We start from the raw sequence: 27379 nt of genomic DNA, 5'->3' as shown, positions 1-27379 counted from the left end.
TTTTTCAATAACTGGGTGTCCAGGATGCTAAAGGACCCACACCCACAGCCTGATTCCTGCAGGATGTCTTCAAAAAAGGGGCTAATGAGTTTTCCTTTCCCTTTGGAAAGGAAAACAGAAAAATAGAAATGGTTAACCCATGCACCTCCATTCTGTGAGGCAGGCTTAGATCAAACCCATGAGATCAGAGGACTTGTCAAAATAACTCCTGCTTTCTGTATTCATGACGGGGCAACAGTTTCAGACTGGCATCAAAATCCTTAGAGTATACCGTAAAGCAAACTCATTGAAGCTGAAATTTATGTGCTTGGGAAATTTTAATATAAAAAGACTTGAATGCCCTAATGTTGATGGATGCCCGAGACTCGAAGGAACTAAAATTGAGTTTTTCTAGAATTTTGACTGAAACATTAAAATCCTGTCTGAATCATACTCAGGATGTGAAAGGCTTTTCAACTCAGGCACCAGATTAGGAGACTTCCTTTCCTTGCACTACAGTAAGCTGTCTCACAACTGTGGTCTATAAGAGCTGTTTACTTTTTTTGTCTTTTGACATCTCTAGTTAAAGAATTACGATATTATCTGGAAAATAGGAAAAGACCAAACTTGGTTTAGACTAAACAGACTAAAAATAATTTGCATGCCACAATATTACAATGACTGCTTTTTTACATTGCTGATATGGTATCCAAAGGTCTGTAGGATCTTCAGAACAGGGTTTTTGGGGTGAGGGAGAAGAGCGACCTGACCCTGATAGCAAGCCCAGTCAATAAACAAATGATGTACTGATATGACAGTAACAGCTTCTTCCCACTGATGTACAATGGGCCCTGGAGATGCTTGGTACCTCTTGCCAATTAGAAAACTTGAGATAAATGCTGTCTCTACCACAACCCAGCTATTCTCTATGTGCTGTGCAGATAAAGGGTGGTGGTACCAAAAAGCACACAAGCTGTTCAGTCAGCTTAGGCTATTCAATAACTCTTGGTGCCATTTTCATCTTATCTATCTCTGAAAGCATTGACAGGAGATTTTGCACGCACACAAATCTCTCAGAACACATCAGGTAACTTCATTAGTTTGTGTGTCTGTCTAAAGAAATAATTCTCAAAGATAGCCACCAATGACATATGACCAGTTACCATCCTACAGATTTCATTCCTGTCTCTGTCACTATGTGACCTTAGGCAAGTCATACTTCATCTTATACTTGCATCTAACATGTCTGGTATTTTCTTGTTGGGGAGGCTTCAGGTATGTAGAGTACATCACTCTCACTGATGCAGCACAGCATGTCCATGTGCACTGATAAGGTCTATCAGGTGAGATATAACCCAGTTGTTTCCCCTTTCTACAAAAGAATGTCCTTACTTCTTTATCAGTAAACAGTGTCCTTTGTGAATTTATTCTTGTTTAAATGACAAAAGCTTCTCTTTCTGTAAAGATTTTATATTGTAAGGCACTTTTTTCTTGAACTAAATTGTCTGCATTATGATATTTTAATAGAAATGGAAAATTAAATGAGAACAATGAACTGGCTCCTCTGTTGCTGTAATTCCAGTAAATTCTTGCAAGACATTATGCAGAGTTCCTGCATATTTTTACTGCTTCAATTCATACTCAACAGTGTATATACACTATGGAGTGAAGCAAAATTCAAGCAATGAGTGTGGAACATTTTCATGTAATTTCTGTCCCTCACTTTCATGAAGAAGGAGTAGAAAAGTTCTCTGCAGCCCAAATGAAACTTTAGTTAATTCCGTGAAGGAAGATGGACTGACTGGTGCAATATATGAATATATACTAGTTAAGTACTTTGAATCACCTTCTGACAAATTACTACTGGGAGAAAAGCATTTATTAAGTATACATAATTCATCCCATTAGTATAATGACCTTTTCTCCATATTTCTTGATTCTATTTTCCCAAAACAGAATAGACTTTCCAGGGAGGAACAGACTTTTTAGGAGTCTATTATTACTCAGCTATCCTTTTTTTGTCTGAACCTATGATTGCCCTCTCTTAGGCCACGTCATGTCCCTTCATATTTTTTTCTTTACTTTTCTTAACCACTAAATCATAGAGATCATCCTGAATTTACAAATACAGCAAAGAGAGTAACCTTCCTAGACTATTCTCTTTGATAAGAAAATAAATATATGAACTGTGTGGGTCAATCACACTGTGATAGTGGCATTTAAATGGCAATATTCTATGACCGGAAAGGGTTATGATTATTACAGCTTGAAAACTGCAGTGCTTAAATTTATATAATTGACAGTACAAATTGAATGTTTTCCTAATCATTTTATCCTTTATTTGTCAAGTAAGCAGATCCTTGTTAGCTTGCCAAATGTACCAGAAAGAATATTCAGGGTGTAGTATTTAACCAGGCTGTGTGAATGACTTTAGAAAGCATGAAAGACAAAAGTCTGTAAGATAATAAATGCCATTGACATACTTGACATGCTGAAAGTCCTCTTTCAGCTTGAAATACCTTGTGCTATCAATCAAAAAGAGTGGCTCTTAAAATAGTCTAACACTTTTCACAGGAGTAGGAATGTAACCAGCTATTTCTTGGGACTTTGCCCAGATTTCAGTCTACATTATTTTTTTCATTTTCAATCGTGCATATCTTGAACTTCCCATCTAAAATTTGGTGTGGTAGCTGATACCTCTGTTCCACACCAAAGATAACTCTAAACGATAAATACAATAATTTGAAAGACAATAAAATAGCATTGCAATAATCTGAAAAGCCAGTTTCTGCAGACTTAAACTGCAGTTTCCCATACAGATAGTTAAGAAAATTAAGCAGTTACCATATCTACATTTGAGCTTGTTCAAGACTCCGTTATGGTCAAAGGAGAGAGAATAAGCACTTCTTGAAAAATTAGTCATTTCCCTGTAAGATTTGCATCCAAACTACAGCAGAGAATAATGCCCAGTAAGCCCCTGTTTCCATCCACTGACTACAACAGGAGTCTAGACAACCTGTTGAGATGATGAATCATAACCTATTGACCAGCCATGTTAACTAAAATGACAATTTCTAAATTTCTAATTTTTGGGAATGAAGGTCGGGTAATTAAAGCAAGAACAGACTCTAAATTAGTAGGAGAAAAAAGATTGTAACTCAGGGCTTACCCACTCTCATCTCTCTGATTATTTCAGAAGATTAGCAAGTAGAATATTAAAATCTCCTGTAGGTCTCAAACACCTAGAGTTTGACTTCCAAAATTCGTAGCATAGATCTTACATAAACTTAAAATAGTACCTGTCTTGAGTTTCTTTACACTTTCTGTACCAAAATCTCATGCTGGCACCTGAAATTTCTGTGGGAAGGAATGCTGAAATGCCAGAACAACCAAGAAATAGGCATGAATGTCTATTTTGTTTGTTTTAAAGAAAGCATAGCAGAAGAATGCTGGAAAGCATTACTAGAAACTAAATGTCATTTGCTGTTAGTTACAGAAACTGCAAAACCAGGATAAATCAAATGCTAGAGATTCTTGAATGCTTACTTATTGGCTTAGTCTAGGACAGTTTACATCCTTGGATTAATTTTCCTCTCCTACCTTTTCACTGGAAAATGGTTAAAATCAAAATATCACTTCCATTTGCTTTGTGGAATCAAACACTATGGATTTGGCATCAGGATCAAGAAAGACTTGACATCAAAAGGGCAACATCAATTGCAAGGCAGTATGTTTGTGCCAACATGTGGTATGGCAGCTACAGATTCTTCAGCCTTCAGGGAGATCAAATTTTTGGAATGGTCTTGAGATGGCAAGCTCTCAGCTAAAGGCACACCACCAAGGCATTTGCAAGCTGAGGCTCACTATCTCCTGGGTGCAGGGACCAATTCTTCTCTTCCCCTGGCCATCTCTTATTCTCCAACACACTGCATACCATGTGCTTGTGAGGATAACATTTACCTGACACCTTGCTTTAGTTAAAGGAGCAAAGTGTTTTTCTGCACCTTGCCCTGTTTTTTTCAAGGTCTCTTTTCCTCCTTTTTGCTAGCTGTCAAACATAAAAGAGATAGCATTAATCAAAATGTTATGGGTAACCTTTTAAGAGACACTGAGCTGGGAATTCTCTTTATAGTCTAAATGAAATACTTTCATCATCCCAGGAACAGGCTCTTTTGAGATTATAGGCAATTTCACAAAAAAAAAGGAAAATTAAAAACAATTGCCTGCACCATGACATCAGGCATTAAGAAAAAAAATTGTTTTAAGAGTATTTAATTAGATGAAATTTCCTTGTCATTCCTTTCTCTACTGCAGAGGCACTTTAGCTTGTGACCAAAGAGCCTAGCTACCACCTGCCCATAGGGTATCCAAGGAAGGAAAGCAAATAAAATACACTTTACCAGACTATTACCACACGAATTATTTCCTGAAACACAGTTGTTTCCAAAGATTATGCATATTCCTTCTTCCCTAGTGAAGGATTTCTCTAAGACTGATATTCATCTGATCAAATGCAAAGGTGTCCAGAATAAAAATCTGTATCTGAGTTGTGCTCTCTTTATATGCAATATAAAGAAATCAGCATTTCTGAGGTGTAGTTCATCCTACTCATAGGTAAATATTTAATATGGATCAGATTAATTATGTTCTACAATTCCTGTCATAAACTGTATAAGAAACTCCGATGACATTCTCACTCAGATGTACATCGTAGACAGCTGAAGGATGAGATATGAATCCTGTCTAAGCAATGTTAATTGAACAATTCATAGGCAATATTCACTGTAAACATGAGCCAGTAGCACCTAGGGCAAGACTATGCCTACTACAATATTGTGTCAAAAAGCAGATATGTACAAAGGGCAGTTTGGTAGAAGACCAAAATTGACATGAGGCGCCACACAAATTTATCACACAATTGAAACTGGTAGGGTTTCATATAACACAAAATTACATTAAAAAAAAAACACTGCCTCAGGAAGTTCCAGATGCCAGAAAGAAAAAGTCTAAAACCCAAGAAAATACACCCACAGTGAATAGATCCACTCTTTTACACTAAGGCCAGGAGGACTAGGAAGGAGCAGGAGTATTGATCCTTTTCCCCACACCTTTTTTTATTATGCATGACCTGCAGGCAACAGTCAGGGACATGATACTGGGCTAGACGGACCACCCATGAGGTCAGTATGTCCCTTCTTATTTACTGACCTAACATTGACAACATTTTCCTCATGGCAATAAGCCATGAAATATAACCCTGCCTCACACATACCATTTTTTCCTAGGGTTACCAAATGCAGCATAGGCCTCAGTTTTACACCAAGAAACACACTCAAAGCACAAACAGAAAATGCAAGCCATCACCCTACCAGCTTTTACAATCCTACTTCGTAACATCTGTGCTTGGTCCAATTCTCTATTTCTGATATATTATTTCAGTACAGATATTAACTGGTGAGGACAGTTCATGTAGGAGCCAAACACCTACTTGACATTATCAATTCTGTTTGTCATCAATATGACTCATCAGCAGTCTCATCTTCCATACTTTTGGACAAGGTTGAAAAATTGCTAAGAATAGCCGTAGAACTTGATTGCGGAGTGTTTTTCTGGGGAACACAAATCTTAGACATGACAAATCTGTGACTAATGCTGCTAATTGAATTTTTACCTCCCTCTTGTTAAGGGAGAACATAAACAGTAAGAGATAAGGCTGGCTTTTATAATGCTTCTTTCTAGTGCATTGTCCCTGCCTCTTCATTTCAAGGCAGTGAAATACCAAACCATTACACAAAACCCTCTCTTAAAAGTCCTGTAACTATTTTTCCAAAGAATCAGACATATGGGGATTTTCCAGTAATAATCTGGAGCTCAGTGGTGAGCTATTATTGCAACACAAAGCAGAACATATGTTCTGACCTGTTTATGTTAAAAAATATTTCACGTATGGCATATCCTTTTTTTCCTCCCCTTCCAACTTCCCTTCCTCCTTTTATTTTAAAGTAGCCATTAGTTTAACTACTGTATTTCAGCAGTGACAGTTGCTATGAATAACCAAATCTGAACTCTTATGACAAACTGAAATTAATACATATTGTTCGCATTAAGTACTAGATAACTAAGAGAAGTATGTTAGGGAAGAAAATCTTCCGTATTAAGCTTAGACAATCTCTTTTGAGCTCTTTCAAGTCAGCTCTACAGAGGGAACAAAAAGAAAAAAAAAAAAAAGAAAAAATTTAAATAAGCACAAGAATCCTAAAAATATTTTGCACTAAGTAACTACTATTCTATTCATCTCCTACTAACCCAGAAAGTTCTGAATTACTGTTATCTTCCATTACAATCAGTGTAAATTAATTCTTTCAAAACTCAGTAGAAATAGATCCGCAAAACAAGAATGTTCAAATGCTGCTAAAACCAGAAAATAGTTACAGGATCTTACAAGAAAATCCCTAAAAAAAAAAAAAAAAAAAAAAACAACAAAAAAACCCAAAACAAACAAAACAAAACAAAAAAAAGTTTCTTGTTTTTTTTCTGCTGCAGCCAAGCCTGCATAGAAAGCCCGTAAGAACAGACAGCACCAGGAACAGAGACTATTTCAATATTCAAGTCAGCTGGCTAGGGTAAACCTGCATTTAGCAATGATAAGCTTCAGGACAGTGTTTGAAATTTCAGTGTTTTGGGTTTTGTTGTTATTGGGTTTGGGTTTTGTTTTCTTTAAATCAAGCAGGACTGTATATAATCAAAATTGGCTGCATTTGTATGAAGGAAGACACACGAAGCTGAGCACTAGCAAGTAAGAGTGTGAGCTCATTTTCTGATGGCAAACGCAGTCAGTGTTTACATTCTCTTCTGTATTAGCAGCCAATCACACAGTACTTACAACAATCATTGCCACAGAGTTATCAACATTTTTAACCGCAAACTCAGATCCCAACAGATATTAAATTACAGAAGCAATCCAAACAAAATCAGCAGAGTGCTTCTAATGAAGTGTGTGCATAGATCCGCACAAAGTCATAGCCCCAAGTGTGCATCAGACAGAAACAGGCTGATAACCAGGTGCCAAAAAAATAATAATAATATATCAGAAATGAACGATTAATAGCAGTCAGTCTGTTGCTACTGTGACAGAAGGCAACTGAAAGGAAAAGGAAGGAACCAAAACATAACCTTGTGAGTTCCCACAAACAACTACGGAAACTGCACAATCTAATTTGTGTTATCTGACATTACTCCAGGCTTCTGAATGCTGAAAGAAAATGTGAGGTTATCTCTAGAGCCAAATAAAGACCCAACCACGGGACTGAAGAGCACTGTAAAGCTGTGAAAGGACAAGTCTTGTTATTATGCTCAAAGCTCCTGTCAGGCTGGAGCAGTGTGGCTGCCTCACATGCCTGGCATGCAGAGAGCCGGAGTGACACAAATCCTGTAAACACTTCAGAAGACATAAGAGAACAAGAGGTCTACCAAAAATGTGACATATTGCCTAGTGCTGATGAGTGAGAAGGCAACCCCTACACTGAAAGAACGGCAGCAAAGGAGGATTGTTTGCACATGCTGAAGAGATACTAACCATGGCAATAATAATAGCAAAATAAATCAAGCAAAAATCTAGAATATTCTCACTTGAAGGTGTGATGGAAAGTAGCATTCCTGGCTTCCTGAGTAGAAATATATCTTCTAGCACACTAGAATTGGCCATCCTGGGATGTATAAGTCTCCTTTATACCTACCTATATCTAGTTATATAGATCAACATATAATTATTTTGTCAAGACTGAGTAACAAGTGCAGTCAAGTGCTTTTATACAAAAGTGCTGGAGGGAAAGGAGGGAAATCTTGTTTACAGTTCAGCTAGGCCAGGTATGGGAGTCAATGGTAAAACTTGTTTGTACAGAAAGAAAAGAGTTGCTCCTAGTATCTATCACTACCGTGTGGAAAGTTGTGATAATGAAGCCAGCAAGCAAATGCAATAGTAGGAAGGCTTTGGTCTCCTTACTGAAATCCCTTATCCTGCATTATGTGAAAAAGCACAACTAAACTTTTTCTTGGAAGAGGCTTTTAAGTGTCTATTGGGGAATTAACAGACATTGAGAGAATCCCTTCAACAGTGTGAAAGGTTGCTACAAGCAAATTAGCAGAAGGATATTGTCCTGTTAAGCCACGCTTACAGGCTACTTGCAGGTGTTCTGCCAAGTAATCTGTGAATTCTACACTGTTACTTACCAAAAGGTCAAGGAAACTTAATATTAGGTGCAAATGATGAAGTATTAGATCGATTCCCATGCTTCTTAATCTTTGATTCACTCTTATTTCTTAAATCTCAATAACATCACCTCTTAGTGGTTTTACTTAATTTTTCAATAGCAACTGCCTTTTTTCCTCTTCTTTTATTTCTCTCATTTCTGGCTTCCATCACTTTTTCTACACCTTCTCATAATGTTTTTTAGGACTTCCTACCTCTCCAGTCTTATTGTCAGCTTTCTTCCCAAGCTTAGTCTGATATATCCATTCAACTGTCTGTAACCTGCAGTGCAGTATAGAAATGTTCGTGGTGTATACCACATTGCTCAGGACTTCAAGCAGATTAATTCAGCTACTAACAATGCAATTTTCACATTTTGCCAAAGCACTGATGACTGCAAAGACACCCCAGCCTCCAGACTCATTCGAATTTTTACTTCACCAGTGGTTTTCCCTACATCACTGATTTCACTAGCCTATGCAGCGAAGGATTACAATGATTTAGCTAAGTTGCATTGCTCCAAGAAACAACAAAGTACTGAAGCTCCCACCAAAAGCAATTTAGCAGTTCAAAATAGCACTTATGCCTCAAAAGTGCTTCTAAGTTCAACATTTCAACCCCTCTTCTCCTTTCAATGTCCAGTCCTTTTGAGCATCTGCAAATTCACATGTGTATAAATTCAGTCACTAAAATATCTTTAGGTATTTATGCTACCATTATTCATAGAATCATAGAATAGTTTGGTATGGAAAGGACCTTAAAGATCATCTAGTTCTAACCCTCCTGCCATGGGCAGGAACACCTTCTGCTACACCAGGTTGCTCAAAGCCCCATCCAACCTGCCCTTGAACATTTCCAGGGATGAGACATCCACAGCTTCTCAGGGCAGCCTGTTCCAGTGCCTCACCACTCTCACAGGAAAGAACTTCTATCTTATATCTAATCTAAATCTACTTTCTTTCAGTTTAAAGTCATTCCCCCTTGTCCTATCACTAGTGCTTGCCCAAAGGTGCTACTGCCTTAGCTCAGCTCAACATTGAGGTGCTCACCTCATGCCCAAAGCCAGCCCATGATTATTAATAAGGTATCACAGACCCACATCACCTGAGAGGCATCATGTAATGCTCAGGAAAAGCAGAGATGCCAGATAACAAAACCAGGGACTCTGGAGCACATCCAGGTGCAAGAGGCGTTTCTGACTGTGCAAAACTGCTGTTCAGTAGGAGAAGGGAAGAGCAGGATGAAACATCATGTTAATAGACCAAAAATGTAAACTTAACAAGTGAGAATATAATGAAAGAAATTTAAGGAATAACAGGTTGTTGCAAATAACCTTCAAGGAGAAACAAATGGTTGTTCCATGTCTCTTTTTAAATGTTAAAAAGTAGCTTTCAATTCTTTGTGGGTTGATAGTTCCAAATACCCTAAAGTGCTCACCACACCACATAATACCGAGCTAGTGGTTTCCATCATTTTCTAAATAACTGATTTAAACACACAGCTAACAGACATAAATGTGCTTTCTGACAATTTTTCTGTCAGATATGTTCATTCCTTTGAAATGAATGCAACAGAAAAAATGCATTTTAAACTTACAATTACAGTTCTAAAACCTCATTAAAACCCATTTCAAATGTACTTCATTTTTCAGTAAAAATCCACACATAAATCCTAATTCACAGCAATAGCTTTCTGTTTATGAATTTTACATATTTAATATTACATATTTAATATGTAAATTATAAATATTTAAAATTACACACATTTAGTTAGAGAACTATTCCTTTAAATCAAGAATATAACAAATGGTGGGATGTTTAGTCATAAAAAATGAGGGGAAGGGAAAAAATGAGCTCTTTACTGTCTTCTTAAAAAAATCAAGTTCACGTGAAATAGTGCTTTCTCCATATATTCAATAGCAGCTTGAAATAAACATCTGAACTTGACTTGAAAGACATTTACAAAGAACTTATATGAAGAATTTAGCGTACAATGGCATGTGCAGTGTGCTCAGGAGACAAGAGTAGAGATTGGTTATGTATTTGCCACTAACCTTGAGCTCAGAGGCCCTGACGTAGATGGTGAAATTGCAACATGCATCATATAAAATTACAGTATTAGTAATGCTAAAGATGATGCAAACTTATGCAATGATTTAGAGTCTCCACTGGTTTCCAAAACAACCAGTTTGAATCCTGAATATTATCTGATTCATTTTACTCTACATTCAAGAAGCTGGAGCACTAAAACCTCTAATATCCACAAATTTTGCTCTTTTTAAGAAATTGCTTTAACTTGCCCCTCATAAGTGCCACCTACACCCTTCCTGCCAGTAGGTAATTTCTGAGAGCACATTGCAGTGTGCTGAACTGTGTTTTGAACTCATCCATTCTGTATTGTCAATGTGGAGGAGGGTGAAAACACCAAGTTTCCTTTTCTTTGGACATCCTGACCATTTGAGTTGTTTTCTGCATATATCAGGAAGCACATGTTCTGAAAAATGCAAAAATTGTCAATTGAAAACAGAAGGATGAAATATTAGGTATCATTTTATCATATTTTACTCATAAGATCACTGAGGGTAACTTCTCTGATCACATCATATCCTGATTTAGCTGGTGATGGCAATCTCTAAGAATGATCCACTTGAGAAGAAATAAATAGCCCAGAATCCAGATATTGGCATTTATGCCATTAGCACACTAATATAACAAAGAAAAATTAAATTAGCTCAGACAATCCAATTTTCCAGAATACAAAGTGTATATTTTCAGATGTAGATTCTTAGAAGCCATAAATACTGGAGCCCCTGAAAACCCCAGGCAATCTGTCACATGATACAGCACTGCATCACCAGAGACTGTTAGCACAGTTCACAACCCTGGAGACCCTCAGCCCTGATTTCTGCTCCTTAGAACCTGGGGAGGAACTGAAAGTTGACTTCATTACAGAAATAATTTATCACTGTAATCCTTCTTTCATACCCCTTCTTTCACAGAAAAAGACACTATAAACTAGGATCTTGTTAGATTTAGCTACTCCTCACAGAAAACACTGACAGTTTCTTGGGATATGTTTTTTAAATGCAAATATCAGTGTTGGTTCACCTAATATATTGTAAACAACATAGCTATAATGAAAGCTGCAGTATTTGCAACTGAGATCAGTTTCATCACAAGTGAAAACATTATCTGCTGAGGAAAAACAGAAAGAGAAAAATCACATCCACTTCTCTGCTGGGATTTCAAATACAAATACTTCACATTTTGCTATTTTCTCACACTGAAAGAAAGAGCACAGTTTTGACTCAGGAGCTTTGCTAAGAATCTCTGTTTGATTATCAGTTCAGTTGATGTCTGCCTTTTGATCTGGATGTATTTCAACATGCATTTACTAAAGAAGGATATTAAATTATTTAGCTCTTGCTTGAGGTCGAAAAATCTAATGATTTTTTTCTAGTATGTTTGCTATACAAAATTGTCACTAACATCTATATTTGTAAGAAGCAGTAAAATGGTGATAAATGTGCTGTCAGTAAACTTTTGTGAGATGTAAAGAACCACTATGAAAATAATTTAAATCTATTCAACAGGGGAAACAATTCTGATTGTTCTTTCCAGAATCTTCAATTTTAGTAGTTCAAGTGAATCCAATGGATTTTTTTTCACAGTGTTTAAAAACAAAGCATTTAAAAATCCCTATAATTTTCCTATGTTTGATTTCCAAATTTTTGTCACGATCAAGACAAGAAACATAAAAAAACAAAGACAAAATGGCAATGACTCAATGTATGTCTCATAGAGACAGATGTGAAATTGGCTTTTGAACTCCTGTAAATCTGTCAGTTCTGGAGTATGAATACATTCATTTGTGTACAATTCAAGACTTGAAAAGCTCTGGCCTGCTGCTTTCCACTATTCAGAATCCTTAACGAAATAAAAGCTATTGAGCAAATTTATGTTTTCATCTAAATTCTGTATATCTGTTTTTGTCCCTTTTCCTTAAGAATGGATCTTCATTAGCTCAATCCATATTTTGTTAATCCTTTTAAGCTTACAAGATACAGATATTTTGCAGTATATACTACATGTCACTACCAATCCTTTGGAAAATCTACCAGTTAACTTTCAACACTGAAGTACTTAATGCACAAAGGTTTCCTGTATGACCATGACATTCAATAAAGATCAATATTGTCTTAAAACAACATCATCAAATAGATCTGATGACAGGATGACCACTGCCAAAACATAAAGTGCAGGTTTTGTTGCTGAACAAGACAACTGACAGTTCGTTCAATCATCTGTTTCATAATAAACATTAAAAAAATCAGACGTGAAAAAAAATTTCTTGCGAAAACACAGAAACATTTTGGAAAGCCTTCTACTTCAGAACAGCCATTGGCCTGCAGATTTGGCTGTGCAGTATTACATACACTGTGATGGCATTTGCAGGGCATTACAGTAACTCCCCTGCCGTGGCACACTAGAACGTGCTCCCTGGTCTCTCTCCACTTGGACTGGCACAACATTTGACTCTTAGAAAGGCAGGGAAAGCTGTGGAATTCTACTATAGAACTTATCATACAATGTGGTGGGTTGATAAACTAGCACACTTCTTTTTTCCTGCCACAGACAGACACCCTACTCCCACTTCTCCTCATACAGTAGAATCTTCTCCTCAGGGACAGATATAAAAAAATCACTAAATCATCACTTGACAGAGACTCGATGCATAATATAGAGTTCTTTTACTAATCAACAGTACATTATAAGAACATATTTTTTATTAAAAAAGGAGAGAAAAAATAACCACTGCCTTTTTTGGGAGAGACTTTTTATTAAGTGCCCTGATAAAGTTAAGACATTCCTTTTTTTTTTTAGAAATATCAATGAAGCTATTACGTCATTGGTGCCACAACAGTATTTGCTACCTTATTTCAAAGACAAGCAGAAAAAAAGATGCCCTGATATTTCTATCATTTTCTTCGAAAGGCTTTGATTTTTCTGGATAAGTTAGTGCTTAAGATGCTTGGACTCAATGCCTAAAATGCATTTAAGAAAATTATTTTAACAAGCAATCATTAATTACTAGCCTTTAATGGTGTATCCATGGAGGGCAATATGGGCAAAACAAACTGAAATGTTACTCATTTCATAGCTGATACAAAGGAAACATGGAAGTTTCTTATTGCTTGTCTGCCTGCTGCCCTCAAAGGCTAGCCCACTTCACATCCACCTTCTTCCTCCCTTTCACTAATCACTTCTTTCCTTTTATTCTGTTCCATTGTCAAGTAGCTCTATTTCCAAGAATTCATATCAAAGTAACAGATTTAATGGCACTGCTGTATTATCGAGTGCTTTCAGAATTCAAAGGACAGTGAATTGAAAGCAGTTTGTTTATAATGCAAGAATGAAGAGGTCTTAATGAAAAAAAGTCTCATTGTGTATCCATGTTAAATGTGTTAAAGGTGTTTTGCAGATGGAAAAAACTGTTAGCATGTTTCGTGACAAATGCAGTAGTGGAGCTTCAAAATCAAAGACCAAAAGAAAAGTTGTTCGGAAGGGACCTCTGGAGGTCATTCACTCCAGCATCCAGCTCAAGGTAAGTCTATTGTCAAAGCAAGGTCAAGTCAGTCATGGCTTCATATAGTTGAGTCCTGAAAATTCCCCAGAGTGGATATTCCACAAATTCCCTGCTTGTTCCAGTGCCACCCCACACTTCTAACAGATTTTCCTAGTGTCTGTCCTGAATTTCAGTGTCAGCAGCAGTAACAGAGAACATCTTTCCAAATATCACCCATAACTCACTCCCACATTCCTGAGGAATAGCTTTTGAAAACACACGGGTTTTCTCAGTAATGGTCTCCATATCCAAACTTATTTCTGAAAATGGCCTCTCACCCATTCTATCTCTCAAGCTACACATAGGTATCATTCAGGCAAGTACCAAACCAATATCATACCACAGACCAATCTTTCAGTTCAACTGACTTCAAGAAAGTTCCAGTGCCTAGAAATATTCCCAGAACTATTATCAGCAGGGGCTGTCTTTCCATGTTAATAGTTCTTTCTTTGCTGCCTTCCCCAGAATGCAATCATTTGAATTTCCCTGCATAACTTTGTTGCAGCAGTTGATCCAGCTGATAAGACAGGAGGTCATATCTTTCCCCACTGCAAAAAGTTCAAATATGCAATTGCTACTTGTTCCTAAAAAACCTCTTATACTATCACATTCAAGTGCCTGCAGGAATCTGCTGCCCTCATCTTCTGAATCCCTGCATGAAATTGCATGGCAATGTTCCACACAACCTCCAGCCAAAAATGTGCTGATGACATCCCTCCAAGATAGCTTTTTTCCCATTGACGCAACCAAAACCTTCCTTAGTCGTTTCAGCAGTGCTGTATAACTGGCATTAGGTTAAAGAAAATGTATCACAAGCTCAATAAGGTGAAAGCTTAAATGACAGGATTAGAAAGGAGGACAAACCAGGATTCAGTGTTTCCTGCTTGCTTTGTTCCTGTTTAATGTCACATCAACAGGGCTAAAAATATTCTGCTACTTGGAGCTTCCAAGTTTATTCCTTCCTGCTTGGTGATCAGTTGCTGAAGTAATCCATGCTTCCACACAGTCCTGGACTTCAGAGCTCAGTGATATTTGAAAGTGTCTCCCATGACAAACCCTTTCAGTTGAGGCTGCTCTAACCTGGGACAAAGCAGCACAAAACTCCTTAAGTATGACGACTCACCCACCTGAACTCAGCTGCATGACAGAAGCTCCCAGAGAAGGCCACAAGCAACCTCCAGCAGAAAAAAAAATAAAGCTTTCTTCTTAGATAAGCAGGAATCATTTAAATATAGAATCATAGAATGGTTTAGGTTGGAAGGGACCTTTGAAGGTCATCTAGTCCAAATCCCCCTGCAATGAGATGGGATATCTTCAACTAGACCAGATTGCTCAAAGCCACATCCAACCTGGCCTTGAATGTTTTCAGGGATGGGACAGCCACAGTTTCTCTGGGCAACCTGTGACAGTGCCTCACACACTCATCATAAAAGGTTTCTTCCTTATATTTCATCTGAAGTATTCATTTGTGTATATTGTATCGGTCAATTAGTTAAAATGCAGCTTTACATCTTTCTCAAGAAAATCTCCTTTTTTACATATTATTATAATTACACACTAGAAAGCTTGCATATCGTAAAAAGCTGACATAGTCTTGATTCTTCTTGTAACACACTAGAAGTCTCCTGAGCAATGAAGAAGTAATTCACGATTGCACGCTTATGTAACAATGTTTGAAAGCATGGTATGTGTAAAGTGCTTGCCTAACTTTAAAGGTTAATATCACAGAATCATAGAATATATATACACACACATAAAAACTTCTCTGACTCTAAGGTAAGTATGAGTGTCAATTTAGTTTCATATGCTATGATGGATACAAGCATGATGCTCATACTTCAGTACCGAATTAATCAACTGAGGAATGGATTCAGGCAGGGTAACATATTTTAAGGAGTTTCTTTGCTGAGTAGGTGTGTTCTTACAGGAAACAAATAGAAAAGTCAAGGCGTAAAGTAAACCAGTTAAGAAAGAGGATTTAAACAAACAAAAAATTCTTATTTTACCTTTCACCTTTACCCTCTCGTCTGAGCCACATAGATCTGCAGCCTTGCACTTACCAGCCTGTCCCCTGTTAGGGGAGAGGAGAGGCAAAAAAATGATGTGTTTGTATCTGGCAGTCCATTGTATACATGCCACTGCCTTTCCCACAGAGTGTAACCTGCTGAAGCACCTATACATTCTGCACTCCAGGCTGTATCACTGTACTTCACTTCCTGAATCTCATCCTCACCCAGTGATTATCACCTTCTCTCTATAAAGGAAAAGAAGCCTAGCTTACCTCAGCAATGATTGTTCTATGATCTTACACTGCTGACCTTGCTAGAAACAAGCATGCAGCCCCTGAGCCATGCATGCATGCGAGACACCTCATGACCTGTCTCTCTCACAGACTACAATGCAAGTTGCTTGACTTGAGCCACAAGCTTCTTCCTCCCACCTCAACCTTTGCAGGCTTCCTTTCCCACCCACTGCAGTGAATCTGGAAGGGCATTTGCTTGTGGAAACCAGGAGAGATTGTCATCCATACAGGCATGAGCACAGCTCCTCTCCAGTGCCGTGGGCAGAAGTGGCTATTCTATTTGTTACTCAACTGCAGAGATTTCTCCTGATGCCAAAGATGATCCTGTTGTTTGGGCATTTGATTCCCTGTATATGCACAATAAAAGCATTTGCTCTTCCCTCAGCTCCTCTTCCTTTCCTGCTGCTTTGGACTAAGACCTTTTACCATGCCTGTTTGACCAGTAGTACAGTCACCCCTGCTCACTCAGCCCTTTCATTACTGCAGCAGCTATTAGGCAGCCAGCAGTACCTGCTATGGGAGCCTGGTGCATACCCAGAGGTAGCAGGACAGAGCGCTGACCACAGGGTCCTGCTTCTGGCTAAGATGTGACAGCCTGAGCCTGGAGGCTGTGCTGCCATCTCTGCCTGTCTGGCAGCACCCCTCACCACCACAAGAGAGAGGGTGACCTGGTAAAGTGGTCCCCACGGGGAGGGTGATTGTATCTGGTACCTCCTGCCATGGCCACTCCCACCAGCTTCCATTCAGCTCTCCTCCCTCCTCTTCTACTCTTCAAACAACCCTTCCTGTCCCATACTTACTTCTCACCTGGTTTACACGTAGTTAAATCAACAACTAAACCTGCAGGCAGGGCCAGTCATCACAGTATTAGTCACCATCTTCCATTCTGTTTGTGCTCCCTTAGGTGGCAAACTTCAGGAAATGGACTGTCTTCTCTCAGGATTCTTTAGTTTCCACAGAGAGGACCTAACTTGACAGGGCTCCTTCTGTTGCTACCAGTGAACAAAGATTAACTGTTGTTTCTGTTGCGTAGGCTTGATCTGAACTGTCTGCTCTGTATGAGCTGTAGCCACATATTGTTTGTGTAAAGCAAATGCTAATGCTCTGCATGAAGTCCTGCAGCCCTTTCTTACAGAGTCCATCCTCTCATCCAGAAGCTAACCTTAATGCTGTTTCAAGCAGTGCATGGCATTCTTTCTGATCCATATATTCATTTGGTTTATTCTATTCTCTCTTTATCACTTCTTACCATAAAAGAAGGCAAAAACCCACAAAAACAAAAATCACTTATAATGCAAAATAAAGCACAAAGATGTTCCCTGTTAAACATACCAATATAAACATTATTTTAAATACTATGCTTCAGGTGCTGCATTTTCACAAGGAGATAAGAGATCGAATAGGAAACAGACAAGTGTAAAATATAATTACAATGATTTCAAATAATAGAGGTAATATGCATTAATGGAAGAGGGCTTCAGAATGTAAACAGACTATTTTGAGCTGAGCCGTCATTTCAATGGGGGAACTCTGGAATTACTCGGTCCTTCTGAGCTATGCTAAAATCTGTCATGAAAGGGAAAATTGAGCCCATCTGCTTGGCCTAATGTATTTGAGAGTGAGTCATTCCTTTTTTCATATCACAAAATGTGTCCTCCATTTCCACAGCCAGTTTCACACAAAGGCTCTCTTCAGGATCCTGTCTGCTGAGGAATTTTCCTCCAGGAAGCAAAGACAAAAATTCTTTAATAACAAATTTCACAAATATTACATGAAATATCCTGAAGTGGTAGAGAATTTTATATTATTTATCCACAGAACACAATGAATGCAAAGGTACACTACCATTTAATAAAACTGTCTGCGAAGTCGCCATTTATGGATGTTATCCTTTGAGCATGAACTGGTCTCTATTTAATTGGCACGCTGCAATCAGAATAATTTCAGGATTATATAGTTTTTGTTCTTTTGAAAATGGGTAGAAATATTTGTAACAAAGTATATAAGCCCAAGATTTTTCTTACACACATAAATATATATAGGTCATAGGACTGTGACATTGTAGAAATGACTGAGATGTGGTGGGATAGCTCACATGGCTATAGTGATGTATTGGGTAGACACAGGCTCTTCAGAAAGATGAGGAAGGTAAGAGGATCTCTCAATGTGAAGCAGCAGCTTAACTGTGGGGAGCTCTTGTACAGGTTGGACAACAGGGTAGGTGAGCACTCGCAGGGAAGGATCAGAGGAGGTCAGTGATGGTGACATCACATTGGGACTGGGTTAAGGACCACACAGCTGGGGTGAGGAAGTAGATTATGCTCCTCACAACAACTTCTTTAAATAACACAAGCAAGTATCTGGATTACAGACCCTGGGTTTTATGGGAGACTTTTATCTTCCCTGACACCTGCTGGAGAACAAAACAGCAGGATGCAAGCAACCCAGAGGATTTCTGGATGGTGCCAAATATAGCTTCCTGATACAGGCACCAGACAGCCCAACCGATGTCATGCACAGCTGGATCTGTTATACAGAAATGAGAAAGAACTAGCTGGGGATGTGATACTCAGTGGCAAGCAGTGACTGAGAAGTAACGAAGCTGAATATCTTCTGGGGGACTGAGGAAGACCAGTACCAGAGAACAGACCCTGGACTTTAGGAAAGCTGACTTCAGCCTATTCGGGAGCTGGTAAGTGGGATCCCATGGGAGGCAGCTTGAAAACAGGTGGAGCTTAGGAAAGCCATCATGTATGTGAAAACCACCTCTTAACACATACAAGACTGTCCATGTTGATATTCAGGAAGACAAGCAGACTTATCAAGACACCAGTGGGGCTAAACAGGGAGTTTGTAGCAGAGCTGCAGTGCGAAAAGGCAGCACAGAAGGTGGAAGCAGGTACGGATAAGACTAGGGTGACTCAGTGATATCTTTGCATCAGCCTTCACCAGCAAGGTCTCCCAGACCTCTGTGGTCAGCAGCAGAGGTCAGGGAGGAGAAAATCAACAGCAGTGGATAAGGATCAAGACAGGGAGGACTTGAATTTATTCGACCGACCCCTGCCTGTGATAAACAGGTGATTGGGAACAGCACTTGGAAATTATACCTGACCAACCTAATTGCCTTCTACAATGAAATTACTGGATTTGTGATTGAGAGAGCAGTGGATGTCATTTACCCTGACTTGCCTCCACACTGTCTCCCACAACATTCTCCTATCCTTGCCAGGATATGAGGGCCTTAGTGATCAACAAGTAGATGGCTAAAATGCTGGCTGGACAACTGAATTTGTTCAATGAACATTCAGATTCTCATTGTTAGTGCTTTATACTCTTCTTGGTTAGAGACCTCCTGAGCTCCCTTTGCACCTCAGTTATCCTATGATTTACAAAATAGACATAAAGAAAAAAATAAAATCCAGTTAATAGCACATAATGTAGAAAATTGACACCTCCAAGCACCTATAATACAAAATGGTTTGTGACTTTGCTATATTGAGGTTAAATATGTGCACAGACATCAACAAATGCACATGTAACATGCACAAATAGTATCTGTAGCACAGATTGACACTGCTCCCATGCAGTGTTGGAATATTGACCTGACCTGCATGTAACAAAGAGAAAAGGACAGAATCAATAAAAGCCCAGGAGGTACAAACCAGCGAAAAGAGATGGTGAAGTGAAATCCATGTAGCAAACCAAAATAAAGGCATTAAGGCTAAACAAGCAAATAAAGAGATGGGGCAGAGAGGAGGCTAGATGTTGTCTGGTAGGGGACAGGGATAGAGGCAGGAGGACTGGCATGGGGCCAGGGCATTCCTCCACTGCTAGCAGAGCTCCATGAAACCCACCAAGAGCACCCTCTTGCTGAGCACTCACAGGGATGTGACCTGCCACTGCTGACAGGGACCCTCTCACCTCACCGTGTTACAAGGATTCAGTTTTGAAACAACCAAACAGCGGGTGACCTGACACAAGCGTTAGCGTGGCTCCCATCAGTGGGATCCCTGTTTGCCCCAGTTTGCTCCTTAAAATTAGTAAATGCACACAGAAAAAGTCATCAGAAGATTATTAGGGTTCCAAATTAAGAGCTCTGCACTGTGGAAAAGCCTGATTTAAGGTTGCCTGCTCAATATTTTGTGCACTAAGATGCAGTCAATAATGACATAATAATAGTGTCTGTTGACGTTGATGTGTATTCTCTCTATATATCTGCTAGAACAAAATTTCAAATATTTCCTTCGAAAGCTTTCCTGAAGCTTTTGTGGATTTCACATTTGCTTTTAATTTTGAAGAGTTTTCCTAATATCCTAATATCCTGATTTCCTAATATCCTTATTTTCCTAATTTCCTAAGAGTTTTCATATATCAACCACAAATTCAAAATGAAGTCACTATATAACAGATGAATTCATTAGTGAGAAAATGAACAAGTAAAACATTAGATATTAGTCAAAACATCATGATAAAGCTTTACCAATGTTGTTTTGAATGTTACTCTTTATATAAATACTTCTTTTCATAAAAAAAGAAAAGGTGTTTTAAGGCCAAGTCATTACTTTCAGTTTCAGCACTTCCCCTTGCCTGGGTGAAACTGTATTTAAAACTGTTAACTAACACAAGCTTGCCAAGTCTCCCTTAATCAAGGCTAGTAGAGGCAAATGTCATGATTAAACAAGAGTAAATGCTGGCGCACCATGAAATCAAACTAACACAACACCACCACTATTTCAGATAAGTGCTAAAAAACTCAGTGCTAATTTGTCTCTTAACAGAAGTGATGGCCACCTTCCTTCACAGCTTTGCAAAGTGAAGAATAAACTACCCTTTTTGTGACATCAAGAATATAGCCTTGTTAATGCATTTCAAGCCCAAACTAATTAAAAATAAACTCTGGTTTGACTGTGTTGGCTTTCTTTTAATAATTTGTTTTGATCACAGCTCTTTTCTGTAAGCTCCAGACACACTCCAGACCCAGGCAAACAGTTTCTTCTGAGTTTTGCTGGTCTGGAGTTATGAATAATAGTGTGCAAAGACATGAAAGAGTCCTTCGAGAAAATTCTGATAAAACCACAGACTATAAGCTGTTGGTTTGGGTTACGATAACAAATCGACGTTAAACTGAGAGTTCAGTTTTTGCACTTCACATGCACACAAAATACATTCACAAATTCACGGTATTTCCACGGAAACGTACCATCACAATTAATTTAACATACATGAATGAAGTTTTAATCTTCAAGGTCAGTGGTTAAAGGAAGCCTGGAAATACTCCTATAAAGTACAACAGAAGATTTACCTATCCTTCTTATCAATAAATAAATAAATAAATAGATTAATAAATAAATAACAACATTTCTCCACATATCTTACCGTTCGCTTTTCCTCTAAAGCATCTCTTCCTGAGACTTTTACCTGTTTTCCTACCTCCATTTCCCAGGGTGTGGGGAAAATGCCCTAATATACTGAGCAGAAGTGATTTAACCTGACTACATGTTAGATATCCCAGTACTTTTGGAGTCGGGAGAGAGAAACATCAGACAGCACTGTGGTGATTTCTGGTCAGCGCGTGTTTCCATTTATAGCTGTTGAAAATCCACAAATAGAAGCGTGGGGAGAGGGCAGGCAGCTGCCTCTGATAACAATAAATGTTGGTTTGGCATCACAGAAAATTGTTCAGGAGGGATTCTGGTTACTGGCCCCATTTACTCCCCCCTTCTACCCCAAAAGCTCATACTGAAAAACTCCATGAAAATAGATAGCTGTTGTCTCAGTAGCACCAGCTTGTACTCACAGAGATTATTAAGCCAGTAAAACATCAAATATGATTAGCTGGCACCATATGTTATATGTTATGTTATGTAGAGGCAGAAAGCATACAGAACAGCATTTTTAATTGGTGCTTTAGCATGACTATTGATCTTTCTCTGTTGGGTATTTGGGACTGAGCTATGCTCATACACATTCATGCAGAGTGTACTGTCTTTTTCTACTATTAGAACATGACATCTTGGATTTCTGAAATGCAGAAAAAATCGCAAAACTTTCAGTAGGCTCTGTGAGCACCCCTAAATACAAGAAAAGACCAGTAAGCATCTAAAATGAATACCCATAGAAATGGTGGTTATGGAGTTTGTTAGTTAACTGCAGAAGAATAACCTGTTCACAGTGATAAAGTCAGGAGGCCAATATTAGAAACTGTAGCACCAGGGGAACCTCTTGGCAGCTATTCTGTGGATGCCAAGGTTTATAACACACCCTCCGGTTGCCACATCAACTGAGCTCATGTTGTCTTGGGGGTGATTCACACAAGACTAGCTCTTCATGTACAAGCAAGGGAAGGGGAAGCATGATGACACAAAATCACAGAAAATGTTTGCTACTGTTAAACAAGAATGTTTAACATTCTCTCTGGTCAATCTCATTCCTTAAGAAATACAACCCTTTGTAAAGCTGGCACTTTAAGCATCTAAGTCCTTAGTGAAGAAAACACACATCCTTTCCCTCTCTTCCTCTCAACACATTGGTGAAAGAGACTTCTAAGATAGATAGATAGATAGATAGATAGATAGATACATACATACATACATACATACATACATAGATACATAGACAGACAACTATAAAAGCCTTTTTCATCTTTGTGGAAATTACAGCAACACTCCTTTCTCCTCATTTCTAGATGGATACTGTACTCACATAACCTTTAGAGCCTTGAATAGAAAGAAAAGGCAATCAAAGAAGTCATCACACAATAGTGTATACAGTTTACATACAAAAAGTTGACCTAAACAAAACAACCTTAGAGTGTTCCTATTCTGAAACATTCTTCAGAGCGAAGAAAATTTATTCCAGTGACAATTATTTTGCTTTAGTCTCTTTTACCTTCATTTTTAGAAGTGTATGGCAACCAGTAGAAGAGTAAATGTGGCAAGGCAAACACAAAGAACCAGTCAAACCTACAAGGGCTGCCGTAGTTGAGGGAATAAATAAGCACTTGATGTCACAAGAGTAAAAATACACCCCAATGCCTTTCCCAGAAATGCTGGGATAAAAGAGTAAGTGACATAATACCCAGAGGAAAGCTGTAGCTGTTCTCCACTCTTCAGCAGGAAGGCAAACAGTGTTAAGAAGTTAGTATCTCTGAAATCTTTTCTATGAGGCTGAAACATATCCCTGTGGTGAGAGACTTGTATAATGCTTTTGCACCACTTAGTGTCCTCAAAGGAGGCCTTCAGTAGGATCCAAACAGCAGATTACATTACCCTGCTGCTTACATTACTGATCATTCCTGCAATGCGTGTGAAAAACTTGAAGCATCTCCACTCCCATTAACCTGTCTGTTTGCAATGGTTATATATCACAGACAAGGACTGGAGCATCTCAGGTGGGCATGTCCAGCTACATGTGCCCAATGCACTCCACAGCTCTATCCCACCAGTGGCTGGGATACCCCAGCTGTCAGCAGGCACTCAAACAGCAGCTCTCAGGGAAGTCTCTCCCTCCTTGTGCTGAGGAATGGTTACACACGTAGATAAAACAGCAGGCTGTATCTGGAGTTCATGCTGTGTGTAACTTAGCACTCATACTAACTACACTAAAACATAATCTTCAGTCATATTTATACTCTCTGCTTCCAGGATCTGTTTTCATGTGTCAGCTCACCCATGTGAATGTTAAAGGTGATCACTACGGAAAGACCAGGGAAGTGACTATGAAGTGACTTCACTCATCATAATTCCATATAAGATGCTAATGAGTGTACGCAGCTTTATAAGTAGGTTTTTCATTAACAATGTGGCTACTACAGCCTGAATAGGAGATTCCATGGGGAAAAGGAAAAAAAGGTGAAAATTAAAACACTATGATAAGGAGAGACCTGATTTCTCATGGATGGAAACTCGTACTCTGTATGCATCAGGCTGATGACATTGAAAGTGCTAAGGAGCTGGAGCAGACTGCATTGGAGATGGGAATGGGAGCAAAAAGCAAGGAATGCAACACAATATGACAGCAAACTTCATGCCATCATGTTAAAATCAGAGAGCAAAAGAAATACTGAGTGCAAGGCCTGGATTCTAATCCATAAGGACCCTGGCGGTAGCTCAGAAAGGCTGACATCTTGTTATTATCTACCATACCTTGTTTAACATGACATTTGAAGACTAACTGGAGGAAAGACCATGATCCTAACCATATGAGAAATTGTGTTTATATAATTATGGGAGTACATTTCTTATACCTAAATAGAAATAATGGGTATTTTACTCCAAGGACTTTCTAAGACACCATTAGTAACTACTTATTTCCTGTTTTACTTCGCAAGGGAATACATAGTAAACAGGTGCTAAGTAAAGAGCATGTTCTACACATTGCCTAAATTACTGTGCTGTTTTCAATTACTTCTTTTTATTACAGTCACTGGTCTCTTGACACCTGTTTTTCTTCTCAAAGCAGGACCTAACAAAAGGCCAAGAGATGAAGTTGATGGGGACAGGAGGGCTGGTTTGTTTGGTTTGGGGTTTTTTTTGTAAGAGGTAAGTACTGAATACCCAAAATAGAAGTACTATGTAAATAAACCATTTAGGCAGATGTATTTTCTGTGCTCATTTGATCTGCTGTTCTTGGAGAAGGAAGCAAGTGACTATTGTGATGTTTGTGGGTCACTCTCAGCTGTGTTTTCACTCATGTGGTTACAGCAATTCTTTTACTTTACCCATTTTCATATTCAGTGTGACTTGGCTGTAGCCCATGGCTGCCAGCAAATGACTGTATCACACATCATACATCTGCACCACTTCTTTCTGTTTGCTCAGCATCAAACACACCATAAGCATTCAATAGTCAGAAGTATTAATTCTGACCGTGATGTGCTCAATCATATACTCAGTTAAAAGCCACCTACTTTATTTACAGTTAAAAGAACAACAAGTAATACAGAACTCATATTTGCAGTGATTTTTTGAGGTCTGATGTGAAGAGAATTTCTGTCCCATACTTAAAAAAAGCATAAAAGCTAAAAGAAAACCCAGTAGGGTCTCTTACTACTTGTAACCACTACTCTGGCAGAAGCTGCAAATAAAGCTTTCCGGGTTATTTCTGGTGCCCACCCTTCTGTCAGCCCCAGCATGTCATGACAGCAAGAATCTCTTACGTTACTCCAGCACATCCACCCAAGGTCACACGCACATGCCTGGAAACTTCAGGACCTCAGCAGTGTTTCTAGCTGGTATTTCATGGCATGCTCCTTACAGAAATGAAGAGCGTTACAGAGCGGCTGGGACCGTACACGGAGCAGGCTTACCTTCCAGGCGGCCTGGAGCCAAGGGCGGGAAGCTGATCCTTAGGAGAGGTGGCTCCACATTCCTGCCGCAGCACCCGGCAGCTGCTGCTGTCACTCCCTGGCCCACCCCGCCAGCTCTGCAAACATTCACAGAGCAGAAGGTAGCAGGCGTGGAAAAAGAGGGAAACATCACAGGAACCGCAAGTCTCTGCTTTGAACATGCGAAAGCAGAGCCCTACGTGTCACGTGCAGGGAGCAGGAGGCTCCTTGGTAAATTTTCTCCAAAGGGGAAACTTTGAATACATTTGAGGGTAAAACCAATGAGGGTTATTTCAGTAGTACCATAAATGGATTCTGAGAGCTCTGAGCATTGGCAGTCAATGAAAGCTGTGATTGTTTTTTTTCTCTTCGTGGAGCTTTTAAGTCAACTGTGTCAAAGTGGACTGTCGTTCTGCTGGCAAGGTCCTACATGTGCTGTCCTCCAGAAGCACAGACAGCAGTGGAACAACTGACCTCTTTTCTGTTGCATACCATTGTTTCAGCTATATACACATGATGTTCCTGAATATTACTGCTATACCCCAGTCTGTAAAATATATTTCAATAGGTGCACTGCAAAAAAAAAATCTTCCCTCCCATATTCAGTGATACTGTTTGCCTTGCCTTCTTTCACAATTATGGATGTAGCAATGTTGAGACATGGCTAACAAAATACATTAGTAAAGCATTAAATATCTTGTTAGCTATCCTATAAGTGATGTGGCAGCTGGCAAAAAGAAGAAGCCAGTTGCCCATGGAAAATGAGCAGCTGCTCCACAGTCAGGCAGTGGGTTTTTTCTAGGCACCTCCCAGGTGAGCAGCAAGCAAGAGCACAGGATATGAGCTGTCATTAACAGGCCAACTCCCATCATACCTTTTCCACCTTGTCTCGCCCATGCTTATCAAACACCAAACCTCAAAAGATACATTACTCAGCACTGATAAGGACATGGGTATCTGACCTCTACCTCTACCCCTCTTTTGCAGAAGAAAAATTAAATATAATCACCTGCCCTAGCATTTTTTTTTTTGCTTAAGCAAAGCCTAAATAAACATGTAGCAGAGGCTTTGACTGATGGATTTTGTGTTTGGCCATTTACAAAATGCTCACAGTCATTTACAAAAACATTTGAATTCATCTGTCAGCTTGTGTTCAGTTTTTTTTTCCACAGAAAGTGCTACCACTGTAAGTTTATACCCACAAGGAAATCCTCAACACTGCAATACAAAATGTGCTTTCAAATCAAATCACTTGAAAAGAATATAGTGTTTAAAAGTTATCTGAATGCTGACAGCATTTGGTTAAAAGTACGTAACTTTGATAGAAAATATTTTTACTTCCAAGACCTAATGAAGAATCTAAAATAAATACCTGCGCATGAGGAGGAAAAGGAATGAAATTGAGAACACTCAACAGCTCTCAAATTTTCTCAACTCTCAAATTTTTCCTGCAGCCCATGGCTGGTTAATAACAGCTGAATTAGTTTACTTACTCTGTAGCCTTGGAAGACATAATAAAGCAATAATAAATGGTATGTTATTAGCTGGACTGCCAAAGAGTTTATGGGTTCTGAGCTTGATATTTTTGCAATATGCATTGATCAAACATTAAGTCATTATGGAAGTACCCTGTTTATTCTGGAGGAAGAAAAGGGATAGGAAGCAAATATTTTTGAATATAACTTCATTTATCAATATCATTTAAGCTAATTCAAATTGGAATCCACATAATACAGTCATTATTATAAAAGCCATACCAGATTCTAAAGCAATGTTCATTTTGAAAATGAATGAAAATTAGTGTAATATTCCTATTGCTATTTTCAATTAAGATGCTGATGTACAAGATAATGAAAAAGCCACAGTGGATGCAGTTGAGAGTCAAGAGAAATCTTGATAT

At 38.7% G+C, this 27379-nt stretch overlaps 1 protein-coding gene across 1 annotated transcript in view; it reads right to left on the bottom strand.

Annotated features, from left to right (window-relative positions):
- The window catches only part of MLIP (muscular LMNA interacting protein), a 114954-nt gene extending 93364 nt beyond the window's left edge, over positions 1 to 21590 (bottom strand). The window contains exon 1 of the mRNA XM_034060437.1: positions 21531 to 21590. Within this exon, the coding sequence (XP_033916328.1) occupies positions 21531 to 21590 (60 nt within the window). The remainder of the gene's footprint in view (positions 1 to 21530) is intronic.
- Between the last annotated feature and the right edge of the window lie 5789 nt (positions 21591 to 27379).

Source organism: Melopsittacus undulatus, chromosome 3 (assembly GCF_012275295.1).
Source record: "Melopsittacus undulatus isolate bMelUnd1 chromosome 3, bMelUnd1.mat.Z, whole genome shotgun sequence".
Classification (NCBI taxonomy): domain Eukaryota; kingdom Metazoa; phylum Chordata; class Aves; order Psittaciformes; family Psittaculidae; genus Melopsittacus; species Melopsittacus undulatus.
The sequence above is the reverse complement of the archived record's forward strand: the minus strand, read 5'-3'. Positions and strand labels throughout refer to the sequence as shown.